Raw genomic sequence first — 13,632 nt, forward strand, 5'->3', positions numbered from 1 at the left:
TTGGCTCGCCATCAATTAAAGTCCTCGGCACCCTGGTCTGGCTGAGCAGCGAGCCCAGAGCTGAGCTGTGGGAGCTCCGTGTCCCTGCTCCATCCCGCTGGCACTGCCTGTCCTCGGGGCACTCCCCTCGCTTGGGCATTTTGGCACGGTGCTGGTGGGCTCCTGTCGCAGGCCGCTGGCAGGGCTGGGTGCCAGGCAGAGCAGAGATCCAGGGGTCCCCTGGCACCGTGGCAGCCAAATCCCCGTGCCCAGCAGCGAGAGGGGCACAGCAGCACCTCCTCATCTGCACCCCTTGTGTGCTGCCTGCCAGGGCTCCACACCGAGCTGCCCCCGACCTGCTGCCCTCAAGGGAGGCCACTGTCCCCAGAGCTCTGAGCTCGGATGTCTGTGACGATCGAGGACCTGTACATCTCTCTTGGTTCCCTTTCCTCGCCCGGTTTTGGCTCTAAAATGCCAAATGGAAATGTCTCATCCCCGCAGTGCTGCCCTTTGCCAGGGTGGCATGTGCCACTTGCCCTGCCCTGAGAAGTGCCACCCTGGGGACACTCAGGGCTGGGAGGTGGCACGAATTTGGCCTCACCCCTCCCCTCACAAGCAAGGGACACCACAGGGGGGGATGTCATGGGCTCTGTGCCAGGACCCCACGGGCGCTGGGACACCGGGACACAGCTGCCACCTCTCCCAGCACCGGTGGCCAGCTGGTGTCTGTGCCCGTGCTGCCTCTAAAGGACCTGGCTGTCCCTGGGCTCCTGCTGGAGGGTCCCGCGTGGTGACGCTGTCCCGGCTCTCCCCAGCCCGGTTCCCACACTGTGGGGACGCCCCTCGGAGGGGCCGGGGGCCATCTGGGGGACAGTGTCACCCGGGGACAGCGGCGCTGCAGACACGCGGCAGCTGCGGCCGCCGCACCGAGCCCCGTCCTGCCCTCGTCCTCAGCTCCCAGGTGGGATCCTTGTGCTCTGGAGCACCGGGGGGGTTTAACGGGGCCCCGGGGGTCCCTGTGGGCTCAGCAGGGCTGGGTGACACCACTGCTGTCACAGGGCCAGCGGGGCGAAGGAACTGATGGGGAAACTGAGGCATGGCTGGGGTGTAGAGCGGCTCGGGAGCGGCGCAGGACTGGGGAGCCTGTGGCCCGTGCGATGCCTTTGGCAGCGTTTCAGGTGGCTGTGGCAAAGCCAAATGTTGCAAGAGCCTAAAAATAAAAGGAGCTGTTGGCCGGGGTTGTGCAAGAGCGTGTCCCGGTCCCGCCCCGCGCGGGAGTTCGGCGGATTTGGCGGCAAACCCGGCGGGATCCGGGCACGGGGCCCAGGGAATGCCAGGATCCCAAGGGCTGGGGGCTGTCCCCGCCCGCTGTCCCCTCCGTGCCACCCTGTGTCTGGGGAGGGGTCCATGTAGGTCTGGGGACATGGGGGCCGAACTGGGTGCGGGTGAGTGGGATGGGTGTCCCCATGGTGGCACCTCGAGGAATTCCAGAGGGGTCCAGAGCTCGGGGAGCCGTGGGGGCACTGCCCGTGTGCCCCAACACACACAAGGGGCAGTGGGGAAACTGAGGCAGCGCCTGCCAGGGTTGCCTTGCACGAGGCTCTGGGTCTGTGGTGTCACCCATGGGGTGTCCTCTGTCCCCCCCTGGACACGCAGGGCAGCGGGGCCGGAGCTGCCCTGTGCCAGGCGGGAAGGGTGGCGGGAAGGAGGGGACTGGCAGGACACCAAACCCCCGGGGACTCCGCCCTGTGCCACAGCAGCGCTGAGGACACTCCCGGGGGTCCCCTCGGGGGTGACACAGCCCCAGCCGAGGGCTGGCTCGGCCTCCTGCCCTGCGGGTCTCCCCTCGCTCGGGGCGGGGAGGGGGCGAGGCCGGGTGGGTGCCCCCAGGATTGGCCCGGCACGGGTGAGGCCGGCGTGGCTGCCTTGTCGCGGTGTCACAGGGCCACCTGCCGGCAAGGACACCGGCCCGGGGCTGCGGCAGCAGCCCAGTGCTCCCAGTCCGCACTGGGGAAGGGCGGGCTGCTGTTTTCTAATCCCACCGTGGGCTGCTGTCCCTCCCGGTCACTGTGGGAGGAGAGGGTCCCTGGGCTGGGACACAGCAGAGACAGCCCCGCTCCGGCCACGAACAGATTAAATGTCATTTTATTTCACACCCCCCCACCCAAAAAAATGTAGAAAAGAAGAGGTGAGTGTGGATTTAATTGCTCATATTAAAAATCTACCGGGTGAGACTGAGCCGTTTCCTCCAGAGTCAGTGCAGATCCACGGGGATGCTTCTTCCCTCTCCTTCTCCTCCTCATCCTCTCCCTCCTCCTCCACTTGGGGACCGCGATGGGGACAGGGGCACGGCCTGCCCCTTCCCCCGGGTGCCCCCGTGCCATGGGCACCCTGCTGCCAGCCCCCTCAGCTCTTCCCTTGCCCGGCTCTCTCCTGCCCGGCCCCCCCGGGGCAGTGTCCCCACGGTGCCACCCCCACCCCGTGTCCAGGAGCTGATTTGGGGATGGGAACGGGGGGGGGGACAGGAGCGCCTGGCGGGGGAGGGCGGCCTGGGGCCATATTTTTGATTTGCTGTCGGTATTTCAGTGTTTCCTCGCTGTCCCTTTTCCCTCTGTACAAAATGAGCTGGTCATGATGGTCATGGTGACACGGTGACTGCGGCGCCGCCCCGCGCTCACTGCAGCAGGGCCCGGATCTGTTTGGACGTGGTGTCGTCGTTGAGGTGCCGAGTGGTGTACCTGGGCAGGGAGGGGACACGGGTCACAGCCCCCACCCCGGCAGGGGGACACCACGTCCCCGCCGTGTCCCCAAGCCCCTGTCTCACCTCAGAGCGTTCAGGAGCCCCTCGGTGCTGGTTGAGGGTTGGTCTTTCAGGACTTTAATGCAGCCTTTCATCTGGTGGGGGCAGACAGAGGGGCTGTGAGGTCCCCGAGGGACTACAGGAGGCTGTTCCCCTTCCTCCCCTTCCTCCCCATCCTCCTCCTCACTGCTCAAGCCAGGGAGAGCGACCCTGGGGATCACAGCTACTGGGATGGGTGGCATGGTGGGACCCCACAGCTGGGACCCCACAGCTGGGACCCCAAGGCCACTCACATCAATCTTGGAGGTCTTGGCGAAGGCCCCCACGGGGTGGACGTGGTCGTAGAGGATGATGACGCCCACCATCACCCTCATGCAGAAGAGCAGGGTCTCGGTGTTGGTGAAGCGGCTCCGGTACTCCCTGTGCCCGGGGGGGAGAGGCTGCCTGAGCCTGGGCACGGTGGCACAGGGACCCCAGGACAGAGATGTCCCCCCAAACCCCGCAGCGGGGCACTCACGGGGTCTCCAGCATCACCCTGCACACGCAGGCCATGGTGCTCAGGCAGTCGGTGGTGTCCTCGATCGGGAGGGTCTTGTTCTGAAACCAGCAGGTCCCAGCTGCTGTTTCCAGCCCCAGCCCTGTGTGTGGAGGCTCGAGGGGGTTTCTGCCCGCCCCGAGGGTCCCCCCAGCCTCCCTCACCTCTGAAACGAACTTGGTGGTGGCGTTGCTGAGGGTTTTCAGCATGGGGGTGGCCTCGGCGTAGAAGAGGGACATCCTGTTGGCCATCTCGTTGTTCACCTCGCTCTCTGCATCCAGCTGGGGGGGTGTGATGGGGGTCACGGGGGTGGCTGAGCCCCCCCAGGCCGTTCCCAGCCCTGTGACCCCCGCGGGAGGCCACGGGGGAGCAGCAGGACCCTCTCACCTGCAGAGCCCTCTCACCTGCAGGTTGTTGATGCGGTTCCGGCTGATGGTGCGTCTGTAGTAGCTGAAGTCGTTCTGGATGGCGGGGTTGGTCATCTGAAGGGGGGACACACCGGGGTTAGGGGTCCCGAGGGGCTCACAGCTCCGGCAGGGTCCCGGTGTGGCTGTGGGAACCCAAGGGAGGCACCTTGAGCTCGTCGAAGCTGAGGGTGAAGTGCAGGATCTCGGCGAACTGCTTGGCCAGCGCTTGCTCCCGCTCCAGGTGCTGGGTCGGGGCGTAGGGAGGGCTGGTGAGCGCCTCCAGCAGGCTCCGCAGGGCGTTCTCTGGGGACAGAGCACACTCCCGGTCCCCTCTGCGCCTCCACACCCCGCCGGGGGAAACTGAGGCACGGCTCGGCATCCCGAGCTGAGCACACGCTCCACGGCCAGGACTCCCGCATCCTCCGGGGAGGGATGCGGGATGCGCGGCGGGGATGCAGGGGAGGCCAGGCACTCACCCAGCCGCAGGGAGAACTCGTAGAAGCGTTTCAGCTTGGCGACCAGGGGGCACACGGCGCTCCAGGCGCGCTCCTGCAGCCGCAGGTCCCCGGGGTTTTGGATGGCCTGCGAGAGGAGAGCGCCAGCGCTTGTCCCGAGCCGCGCTGGGTGCGCTGGCACCGAGCCGGGGCTGCACCCACCTCTCGGATCTCCTGCCCGGCTCCCGTGTAGGACTGCAGCTCGGCCAGGATGGTCTGCGCCTCCTCCAGCACGGCGTTCACCTGGTTCCACACCGCCGTCTCGGCCTCGGTCGGCTGCGCATCTGCAGGGCAGCGCCCCGGGGAGAGAAACCCGGAGGGCTCTGAGCGGGGCCCGGGGCGGCGAGAGCCGGGGAGGGGTGCCAGGGCCAGCGCCCCATCCCGCGGCTCCCCCGCCGGCCCGCAGCCCTTCCTGGCGGGATTCTCCCCCTGGTCCGTTCTCCTTGCCCGAGCTCGAGTCAAGCCGTGGAGCGGGGGGCATTGGGGGAGTCCTGGCTGCCCTGTGACCGCGGTCCTGCTCACCACGAGGGGTCCCCGAGCAGCCCCCGGCCCGGGGGAGAGGTGCGGAGCGACAGCCCCCGGCCACGGGCCGGGCCCCCCTCCCCGGGGACACCCCCGGATGGCAAAGGGAGGAGGGGGGAGGACGTCTGGGATGGGCGCGATGCGATGGGCGACGGGGACAAAGAACTCAAAATGGTGAGTGGATGTGGAACTCAGGATAAGTACGGAACGAAAACGGAAAATAAAAATCCCATCTCACTTTCAAAGTCAAGGAAAAAATTAGGGCCTTGGTCAAGTTCGTTATAAGTCAACACTTTTAGAAGGTTCCCCATGTGAAACCTGCAAGAGAAGAAACAAGAGGAAAAAAGCATGATGGTGAGGTGGAGCCCGGGGAAGAGGTGCTGGGCCGTGGGCAGCGGCGGTGGCCGGAGCCCCGTCCTCCCCCCGCTGCTCCCCGGGGGCTCGGGGGGCTCCGGGGGTGCCCCCGCGGCTCCTCCCGGCCCCGGGTGCAGCCTCTTCCCCCCCGATGGTGATGAGCGCTGGCGGATGTGGTGATGGACAGGGAGGAGCGAAGGGAGGAGAAGCCGCCGGGAGGTCCCTGCAGTCCCCGGGGTCTTGGCTACAGCCGAAGCCCTGCTCTAGTGCGGAGCCAGCCTGAAATGAGGGGTTCTGGGGAGCCCCCAGAGCCTGCGCCAGGGGCTGTGGAGGGCCCTGGAGGCAGGAAAGGTTTGTGCTGCCCCTAAGGAGCCAGGAGGAGCAGGAAGGTCCCTCGCCGCGGGAGTGGGGGGCTGTGTGACCCCAGCCCTGGGTGTTTTGGGGGGTGCCAGAGTCAGAGGGGGCGTGGGGAGCTGTGCACGGCCTGTCCCCGCTGGGGATGGAACTGGGGCCAGCAGATTCGCAGCACTCCTTTCACCCTCCTCATCCTCGCTCTGAGCTGTGCCCCGGGAGGAATTGCGGGAGGGGGAGCCAGGGGAGCCCTGGGGCTGTGCCCGGCCTGGCATCCTGCCTCAGTGGCCACCGCGTCCAGCCCGGGGGCCGAGATCTGTCCTTCCCTGCCCGTCAGGTCGGCGGGAAGCTGAGGCAGGTCCCTGCTCCCATCACCCGGCGCAGGCTGCGGCCACCGCACGGCCCTTCCCGGCAGTGCAGGCGGCTCGGATCATTCCCTGCTCCCTTCCCAGCCCGCAGGCTGTCCCTGTCACGGGACATGCCACACGGCCACCGGTGTCATCGGCCAACAGCAGCGGGCGTGTGCCTGGTGTGGTCCCGGGCCAGGTCCTGCCGCATCCAGCATCCTCCCACTCAGCCAGGACCTCCGCCCCACTCTTTGAGAGATGGGGCATCTCCTGAGGTCCTGGTCCCCTGTCCCGTTTTGGAGACCCTTTCAGAGCCCCCAGGCACCTGGGGACACAGGCCTGGGGACACTGTGCCTGTCCCCATCCTCTGCGCAGCAGCCGTGGTGGCAGCCCTGGCACCCTCCCCATGCCCACTCTGCTGATGGGACTTACTTTCAAAATCCAGGAAAAAATGAGGACAGTTTTCTAAATCTTTGCCCAATACCTTTATCAGGTTGCCCATGGCCAGCAGACCTGAGCGAGAGAAACAGAACAGAGTGGAACAGCACCGGTGCCACCAGGGAGACACCCCCAAGTCCCCAAGTGCCACCACCACGGCACCTCCCTGTGCCCACCCCGATCCCTTCTGGCTGGGAGTGTCCCCTGGGGTGTGACAGCTCCAGAGGGGAGAAGGGAAGAGGGGTGAGGGTCTGGGAGCCTTGTGCTCCTGGGGCACCCCTGGCCATGCTGCCACCCCTGAGACACCCCAAGCCTGGCATCCCCAAGGGATGGGGGGCTGCCCCAGGTGACCCCCACGGTGTCATGGCATTCCTCTGGGTTATGGGGCTGGGCATCCCCCGTGGACAGGAGAAGACCCCAGGTGGGAATTGTGCCCCACAGACACGGTTTGGGGGTCTGGTGCCTGCTCCAGGGCACCCCACCCACCCCACGGCCATGGCCCGGGGCCTTACCTCAGTGCCTGGGGTGGCAGTGGTGGCTACGGCAGGAGCAGGGGCTGTGCCACCCGCCTGGGTCACTTCATGGGCCGGCAGGGACCTGTGGGCAGGAGGGCAAGAGGGTCAGGGCACCCCACAGGGCACCTCCCTGCCCTGGGGACACACGGGTGGCGTGGGACACTGGATGTCCCCTCCATCTCATGCTGCCACCAGCCTTCACCTCATTTGGTTATTTTTTATTGCCCCTGGGAGCTCGCCAGGCATCGGGCTGAGCATCCCCGTCCCTCCTCACCCCTTGTGGGACCTGCCAGCAGCTCGGGGGTGACCCCAGAGCGGAGCCATCTGTCCCCATCTCTCCCTGGAGACCCCGGGATCCCCAGGGATGGCTTTGCCAGCTCCAGTGCTTGGGTTTGCTCTTTCCCAGGCACTGTGTAGAGATCCCTTAATGCCACAACCCAAATCCTGCTCCCCCAGTTCCCTGCACCCCACATTTCCTACAGGGATCTGGGGGGGGTCGGGATTGGCCCCACGGTGCCAGCAGGCACCGGGAAGCAGCCGCAGGACTCAGCAGGTTGTAATTAAGCGCTTGGGTTTAATTAATGAGGCTGGGGAAGGGGAGAGCTGGAGCAGCAGGGGGAGGGATGGGGTGGCCTCGTGCCTGGAATGGGGCTGTGACCCCCCAGCCCAGCACCCCCCACTCAGCCCCAGCACAGACCCTTGGCATCAGCAGTGACAGCCCTGCCTTCCTCCTCTTCCTCCTCCCTGCCCCACTAAGCGGTGGCTTTACAAGGGGCTGAACAAGCCTAAAATGCAGCCGAATTTTGGGGTAACTGGGGTACACCAAACACACCCAGAGCTGCTCTGGCGCAGTGACCCCGAGGTTCATCCTGCGGAGCACTGGGTGCTGGGGGGTCCCCCGGGTGCTGGGGGGTCCCTGGGGTTCTGAAGGGTCCCTGGGGTGCTGGGGGGGTCCCTGGGGTGCTCAGGGGTCCCCGGGGTGCTGGGGCAGTCCATGGGTGGGAGATTGGCTCTGCCCTGGTGCTGGCACACAGGCTGTGACCGTGTGGGCATCCTCGTGCCCGTGCCACCGCTGTCCTTGATGGGCACCTCGGGGCTGGGATTTGTCACTGCTGGACCCTGTCTGAGCCCAGGGAAGGGGCACGGGTGGGTCCCCCGTGTGAGGACACCCCGAGGTGACTCCAGAGCCGTGGCACTGCCACGGTGGTGGTTTGGGGATTGCTGCAGCCCCTTGGGCTGGGGAGTGGCTCCGCTTGGGGCTCAGCCCCAGTTTTGTGCCATTTCCTTGGTCCCAGATGCTGAAACCCCCCGTGGCACTTGGGGGTCCACAGCACATCCCTCCTGGGGGGGCTATGGGGGAGGGCGAGGGGCTGCTCACTGCTGAACTGGGGCAACTGCGAGCCCCAAATGGGCTGGGAGAGACACCCCCAAAGCGGCAGCGCTCCCGGAGGAACGTGCTGCCACAGGGGGGCTGGGAACAGCGGCTCCCTGTCCCCAGCCACACCCGAGGTGGCCCCGGCTTCTGTCCCTCCCTGCGGCGGCCTCGTTGCACCCCAGCCCTGCTCCAGAACCTGCCCCTCCTCCCGCACCCCACGAGCATCCTGGGGAAGGGGAGAGGGTGTCACCTCCCTGGGGACAACCCAGCCGATGGGGTGAAGCCCCATTCCCGCTCCAGGCGGGACCAAATCCTGCATCCAGGAGCATCCGAGCCTGCAGTGCCCGGGCTGGCCACGCCGGAGGGGCAGCGATGCCCCCGGCTCGGATGTCCCCGTTTTGGGGCTGTGCCCCTTCGCTGCATCGCCCTGGGCACCGCAGCCTGGTGCAGCGCCGGAGCCTCGGCCGGGGGCTGCCTGCCCCCTCCCCTTGACCTGGCCCCTCTCCCCGCAGCCCCCCGACCGCCGGGTGCCCGCCGGGTGCCCCCCGCCGCCGCCGAGCCCCCCTTGCCGCTGTCCCCCGCCCGTGGCCGCGCCGCCGCCGCCGCAGCCGCAGCAGGGTCGGGAGCGCGGTGCCTGAAGGATTTTTCATGGGGGAACGCAGCTCATCCCGGGAATCGGGGTGCGGGGCCAGCTCCCACCCCAGGACCAGCCGGGGCAGGGTGGAGCTGGGGGCTCCTCAGCGCGGTGTCCCCCCGAGGTTTGGGGAGCTCCCTGGTCGCAGGGGTGTGTGTGAGCCCCCCGTGGGGCTGAGCGGGGCCGGGGGGCGCGGGGGGCTCCGCCGTGCCCGGCTGCGGCTGCGGCTGAGCGGGCGGATTTACCGCAGGGCTGCCGGGAGCCGCAGCACCCCTCCGGCGCGGGCGGGCACCCACCCGTGCGCCCGCACCCACCCGCGCCCTCCGCGGGGCTGCGGCAGCCCCCGGTGGGGCGAACCCACCCCAGCATCGCCCACCCCACAGCGCCCACCCCACCGCCCCCAGCGCCGGGGGCTGCCAAGCAGAGAGAGGGGCTCCTGCCGGGGGGGTCCCTGCGGGACAGGGCCAGCCCCTCGCCCCGCTCTCGGGCCTGGTGGCAGCCGTGTCCCCGTGTCCCCGTGTCCCCGCGCTCACCGTGGCGGTGCGAGCCCGCGGTGCGGGCGGGAGGCTGCGGATGCTGCCGAGCCGCGGACGAGGCGCCCGCCGTGTGCGTGAGCCGCCCTGCGCCAGCTGCCGAATGCACCACAAAGACCACCATAGCCCCCCGGCCCCCCCCACGCCACTGGTGACGGTGACGTCTCAAGTGTGAGCGAGACGGGGATGTTTAACCCCCTGCGTGCCGGCCGGCAGAGCGCTGCGGCCTGGCGGGGAGGGGGGTCCGGATGATGCTCGCCGGGTTTGGGGGATACGGGGACATTGAGAGGGTCCCCCCTCTCATCAGAGCCAGCAGCAGCTCCCAGCAAGGGGAGGGAAAACTCGAATATTCCTAAATATTCTTTTGCTCCTGCCCCAGCCCTGGGTGGCAGCGCTTGTCCCGGTCCTCTCTCCGGGATGGGGACAAGCACCGGTGCCACCGCAGTGAGGACAAACGCTCGGGACCCCTGTTTTGGGCAGTGTCACCCTCTGTGCCCCATCAGCTCCCCCAGGACGGGGGCAGAAGGGGTTTGGATGGCAGGAGCCAGCGCAGAGCTGTTCCCTCAGGGCTGATGGAGGAGGAAGGGAACCCCAAAATTTGGCTATTTCTGCTTTTCTACCCTGACTCCTCCCTTTTCCCAGGCCAGCGCTGGGCATGACAGTGAGGACATCCAGAGGGACCCCGGTGTCAGGGTCACCGCAGGTCCAGCTTGCCCGGTGGCACCCAGAGCTGTCCCTCAGGCACGTGCGGTGGGTGACAACAGCTCCTCACTCCTTTACAGGGGGGTCACAGGCGGGGCTGGCAGAGCCACCAACGCCCTGAGCACCGGCAGTGTCACCGCTGGGTGACCCGGCAGGACAGGGGGACCGGAGCTGTCGGGATTCTGGGATAAGCAGTCACCCCCCGAAATCCGTGGGGGGCTGACCCGGCTGCAGCAGCCCGAGGCAGAGGGGATCCCCCCGCCGGGCGCAGCCCCCCGGGCCGTGCTGGTGCAGCCCGCAGCCGCTGGGGGAAGCTGCAGCCCTTTGCATTCCTTGGAGCCGCTGGATGAGGAGGTTTTTAGGAGCCAGCAGCGCCCCGGCAGCTCTGCGCCCCTGGGTGGGTGTTGGGGGGATGCTGCTGCAGGAGTGGGGAGGGAAAAGCTGCACTGCCTGCACAGCCGTGTCCCCCCCAGACACACCCTGTCGTCCCCTCCGCAAACCCAGGGCCAAGATCCCGTTCGAACCCGGGCTCGTGCAGGTTTTGGGGTGCCCCAGTCTGGGTGCTGGGCTCAGCTGGGTGCTCCCCCAGCGTGTCAGCCCTCCATGACCCCCAGGCATCCCCCCAGCACAGCGACTTGGGGTGTCAGAGCCCCCAAAAGGACATCCCAGGACCACGCAGTCCCCCCGATCTTCATCCCAAGGGCATCCCTGTCACCCGGCACTGCCCTGCCCCTTCCGCCCTCCCCACGCCCCTTCGGCACCCCCTCCCCGTGAGCTGGGCCAGTCTCAGCCCCGGCAGCCCGCGCTGCCTCAATTAACCCCTCATTAATTTTTCAGTCCCCCTGAGCACCCCGGGCACGGGCGGTTTGCAGAGCTGCTAATTAGTGTCTCCTCTGCTCCGCATCCAAGAACCGCCAGCGGGGCCGGGGGGGTTCATCCCCTCCCAGCTCTCGGGGACACTCACGGAGAGGATTTGGGGCCACCCTGAGCCACGCCCCGTGCCCAGCAGGGGCTGCGGAGTGACCCAAAATCCGTGAATCGCCTCATCCCAGGTGGGCTCCAGCCCTGGCACAGGGATGCCACCTCCAGCCCTGGGGGGGTCCCAGCCCTCCTGCCCCCAGGGACCCCCTCAGCCCCACTGCTGCGAATATTTGTGGGTTTTGTAACCCGGCCCTGTCTCACCTCTGGCTGGGGCAGTTCCTGCAGCCCCCCCTGCAGCAAGGGTGGGTGCACCCGAGGGCAGGAGCCTGGAGAGGGGCTGAGCACCCCTGGAACCCCACAGCCCACTGGGGATGGGATGGGATGGGGTGGGATGGGATGGGATGGGATGGGATGGGATGGGGTGGGATGGGATGGGATGGGATGGGATGGGATGGGATGGGATGGGATGGGATGGGATGGGATGGGATGGGATGGGATGGGATGGGATGGGATGGGATGGGATGGGATGGGATGGGATGGGATGGGATGGGATGGGATGGGATGGGATGGGATGGGATGGGATGGGATGGGATGGGATGGGATGGGATGGGATGGGGAGCAGCCCTGGCTGGCCAGAGACTGCACCCAGGCTCAGCAGCCACCAGACACGGAGGGGCAGCTGCGGACGGGCCCAGGTGGCACTGGGAGCACAGCAGGATGCCAAGGGCACCGGGAAAAGCGCTCGGCGATCTCCATGGTAACATTCCACCTTTGGTCCTGGACATCAAAGTGGTTCTCTTGTCCCTCTCTCCTCTGTGCTTCAGCTGTGCCTCTGCCAAGGCGCTGGTGTGTCCCAGTGTCCCCCGTGAGGGGCCACCGTCCCCGGGACTCCACTGCCGACATCCCCCTGCATCCCACCCCCAGCATCCCACCCCAGTATTCCCCAGTATCCCAATCCCAGCATCGCGGTCCCATTTCCCCTCCCAGCATCCCAGTACCCCCCAGTATCCCACCTCGACCCCCACCCCGCGGCCCCTCCCGCTTGACTGACAGCTCTCCCAGCCAATGGACGAGCGGCGCCGCCGGGGGGGCGGGGGGCCCGCGGCTACAAGAGGGGCGGGAGCGGCGGGGGCTGAGCCGGCGGCTGGACCGCGGCCCCTCCGGTACCGGCACCGGCACCGGCTCCGCGCCCCGCCCGGCCCCGCCGAGCCGCACCTGCCCGCGCCGCACCACAGGTAAGGGCCGTCGGGGCTGGAGCCGCACCCACACCGGGACTCGGCTCCCCTGGAGCGGAGCCGCCGTCGGGGCAGGTGCCGGGAGCCGCTCCCGGGAGCCTCTCCCCGCGGGGGTCGGGGCCGGTGGTCCGGAGTTATCCCACAGTGCGGGCGGGCAGAGCATCCCCACCCATCTCCGAGCCCCGTCCCTGCGCCCCGGGGTGCCAGTCCAGGGGTGCTGGGCTGCTCTGCCCTGCCCAGGGTGCAGCCCCGGGGGGGACACCCGCAGTGACGCCCCTGTGCCCTGTTTTGGGGCCAGCAGCCGCTGATCAGGGGGTGCTTTGGGGTGAGGCTGTGCTGGCTCTCCTGGGTGCTGCTCCCTGCCCTGGCATCGCTGGGTGCTGCTCGGGGAAGGGACTCGAGGGCTGTGGACCACAGGATGCTGCTCTGGCCGCTCTGAGGGCCGAGCTGTGCTCAGGGGCTGCATCCTCCCACCAGGGCGGCTCTGGGAGATGTGGGAGGACTGGGATCATGCCAGGTCTGCCCGTGTGGAGTGCCTGGCACGGTTTATAATCCATGCCAGCAGTTCAGAACCGGACCGTGGTGCTGGGGGGGCTCCTGGAGCCGAGCTGGGGTGGCCGGGGAAGCCTCGTGCGCCGCGGGTGTCCGGACGTTCCCTGACATTCCCTGGGCTGCCCAGGGCTGGTGGCTTCGGTGCTGCCGTGCCAGACGGTGACAGACGCTGGTGGGATGATGGGGCAGGAAGGAGGAGCTGCTTGCGGGATCCGCCGGGAGCGGGGTGGGCTGGGAGCACCAGGAACCCCCCAGCGCCCACCCAGGGCCCCCCGTGTTCCCAGGCACACACGGCCAGGACATCCCTGACAGGAGATGGTGTTTGGTCGGGCTCCAGGTGAACTTCTCCTCAACTTCACAGAGAGAGGAGCTCCAGGAGCTCCCAGGGTGAGCTCCATCTGCTGCTCCAGGCTGCCAAGGCTGCGTGGGAGCGGGCACGGCGCGTCTCAGCTCCGCTTCCTGCCCACACAGCCAGGGCTGCCAGGGCTCCCTGCTGCCGGCAGCCCCTGCCCAGAGCCCGTGCCCACCCAGGGCATCGCTGTGGCCGGCTGGGTGCTGCCAGGCTGATGGTGCCAGGGAGGTTTTTACGTGCCTTGATGGCAGAGTCTTCCTTGTCCCACCCTTAGAGAAGGTCTGGTGACGGCACCGTGGCTGGAGCTAAAAGCTCTTTGAGGTCCTTCCCAACCCAATCCATTCTGGGATTCTACGACCGTGCTCTGGCAAAGGCAATGGGAAGTTCTGAATTTTCAGTTGATTCTTGAGTGTTTTCCTGCAGCCCCAAAGGAGCCCAGGGGATGGGGTGATGCTGCTGGGCTGTCCCAGGGCCAGCTCCTGGACATCTCCAGCAGCCACAGCCACATTCCCAGTGCCACTGTCCTGCGTGGACACCCATCAGCTCCAGCAAGGAGAAGAGGGACAGGGGTCAGCCAGGCAGGAGG

General features: G+C 67.7%; 1 protein-coding gene across 2 annotated transcripts; it reads right to left on the reverse strand.

Moving 5' to 3' along the window:
- Positions 1–2,653: 2,653 nt before the first annotated feature.
- On the reverse strand, positions 2,654–6,291 carry LOC134561775 (CYFIP-related Rac1 interactor A-like). Of its 2 annotated transcripts, none has more exons than XM_063419042.1 (10): positions 6,222–6,291; positions 4,378–4,499; positions 4,198–4,303; positions 3,888–4,024; positions 3,719–3,796; positions 3,479–3,595; positions 3,297–3,376; positions 3,073–3,199; positions 2,804–2,874; positions 2,654–2,717 (listed from the first exon to the last, which is right to left on the reverse strand). In XM_063419042.1, the coding sequence occupies exons 1-10, from the start codon at positions 6,289–6,291 to the stop codon at positions 2,654–2,656; spliced, it is 972 nt and encodes a 323-aa protein (XP_063275112.1). The 2 variants fall into 2 exon arrangements, with proteins under 2 accessions (XP_063275112.1, XP_063275113.1); XM_063419043.1 differs by lacking the exon at positions 6,222–6,291 and adding an exon at positions 4,976–5,102.
- Positions 6,292–13,632: the final 7,341 nt, after the last annotated feature.

The sequence above is a fragment of the Prinia subflava genome, chromosome 24, assembly GCF_021018805.1.
Source record: "Prinia subflava isolate CZ2003 ecotype Zambia chromosome 24, Cam_Psub_1.2, whole genome shotgun sequence".
NCBI lineage: Eukaryota > Metazoa > Chordata > Aves > Passeriformes > Cisticolidae > Prinia > Prinia subflava.

Coding starts and splice junctions, on each gene's coding strand:
- LOC134561775 (XM_063419043.1), bottom strand. CDS start 5,087: ATGCTTTTTTCCTCTTGTTTCTTCTCTTGCAGGTTTCACATGGGGAAC. Junction 4,500..4,975: donor TTTTTTCCTTGACTTTGAAA/GTGAGATGGGAT, acceptor GCTGCCCTGCAG/ATGCGCAGCCGACCGAGGCC. Junction 2,718..2,803: donor GGGCTCCTGAACGCTCTGAG/GTGAGACAGGGG, acceptor CTCCCTGCCCAG/GTACACCACTCGGCACCTCA.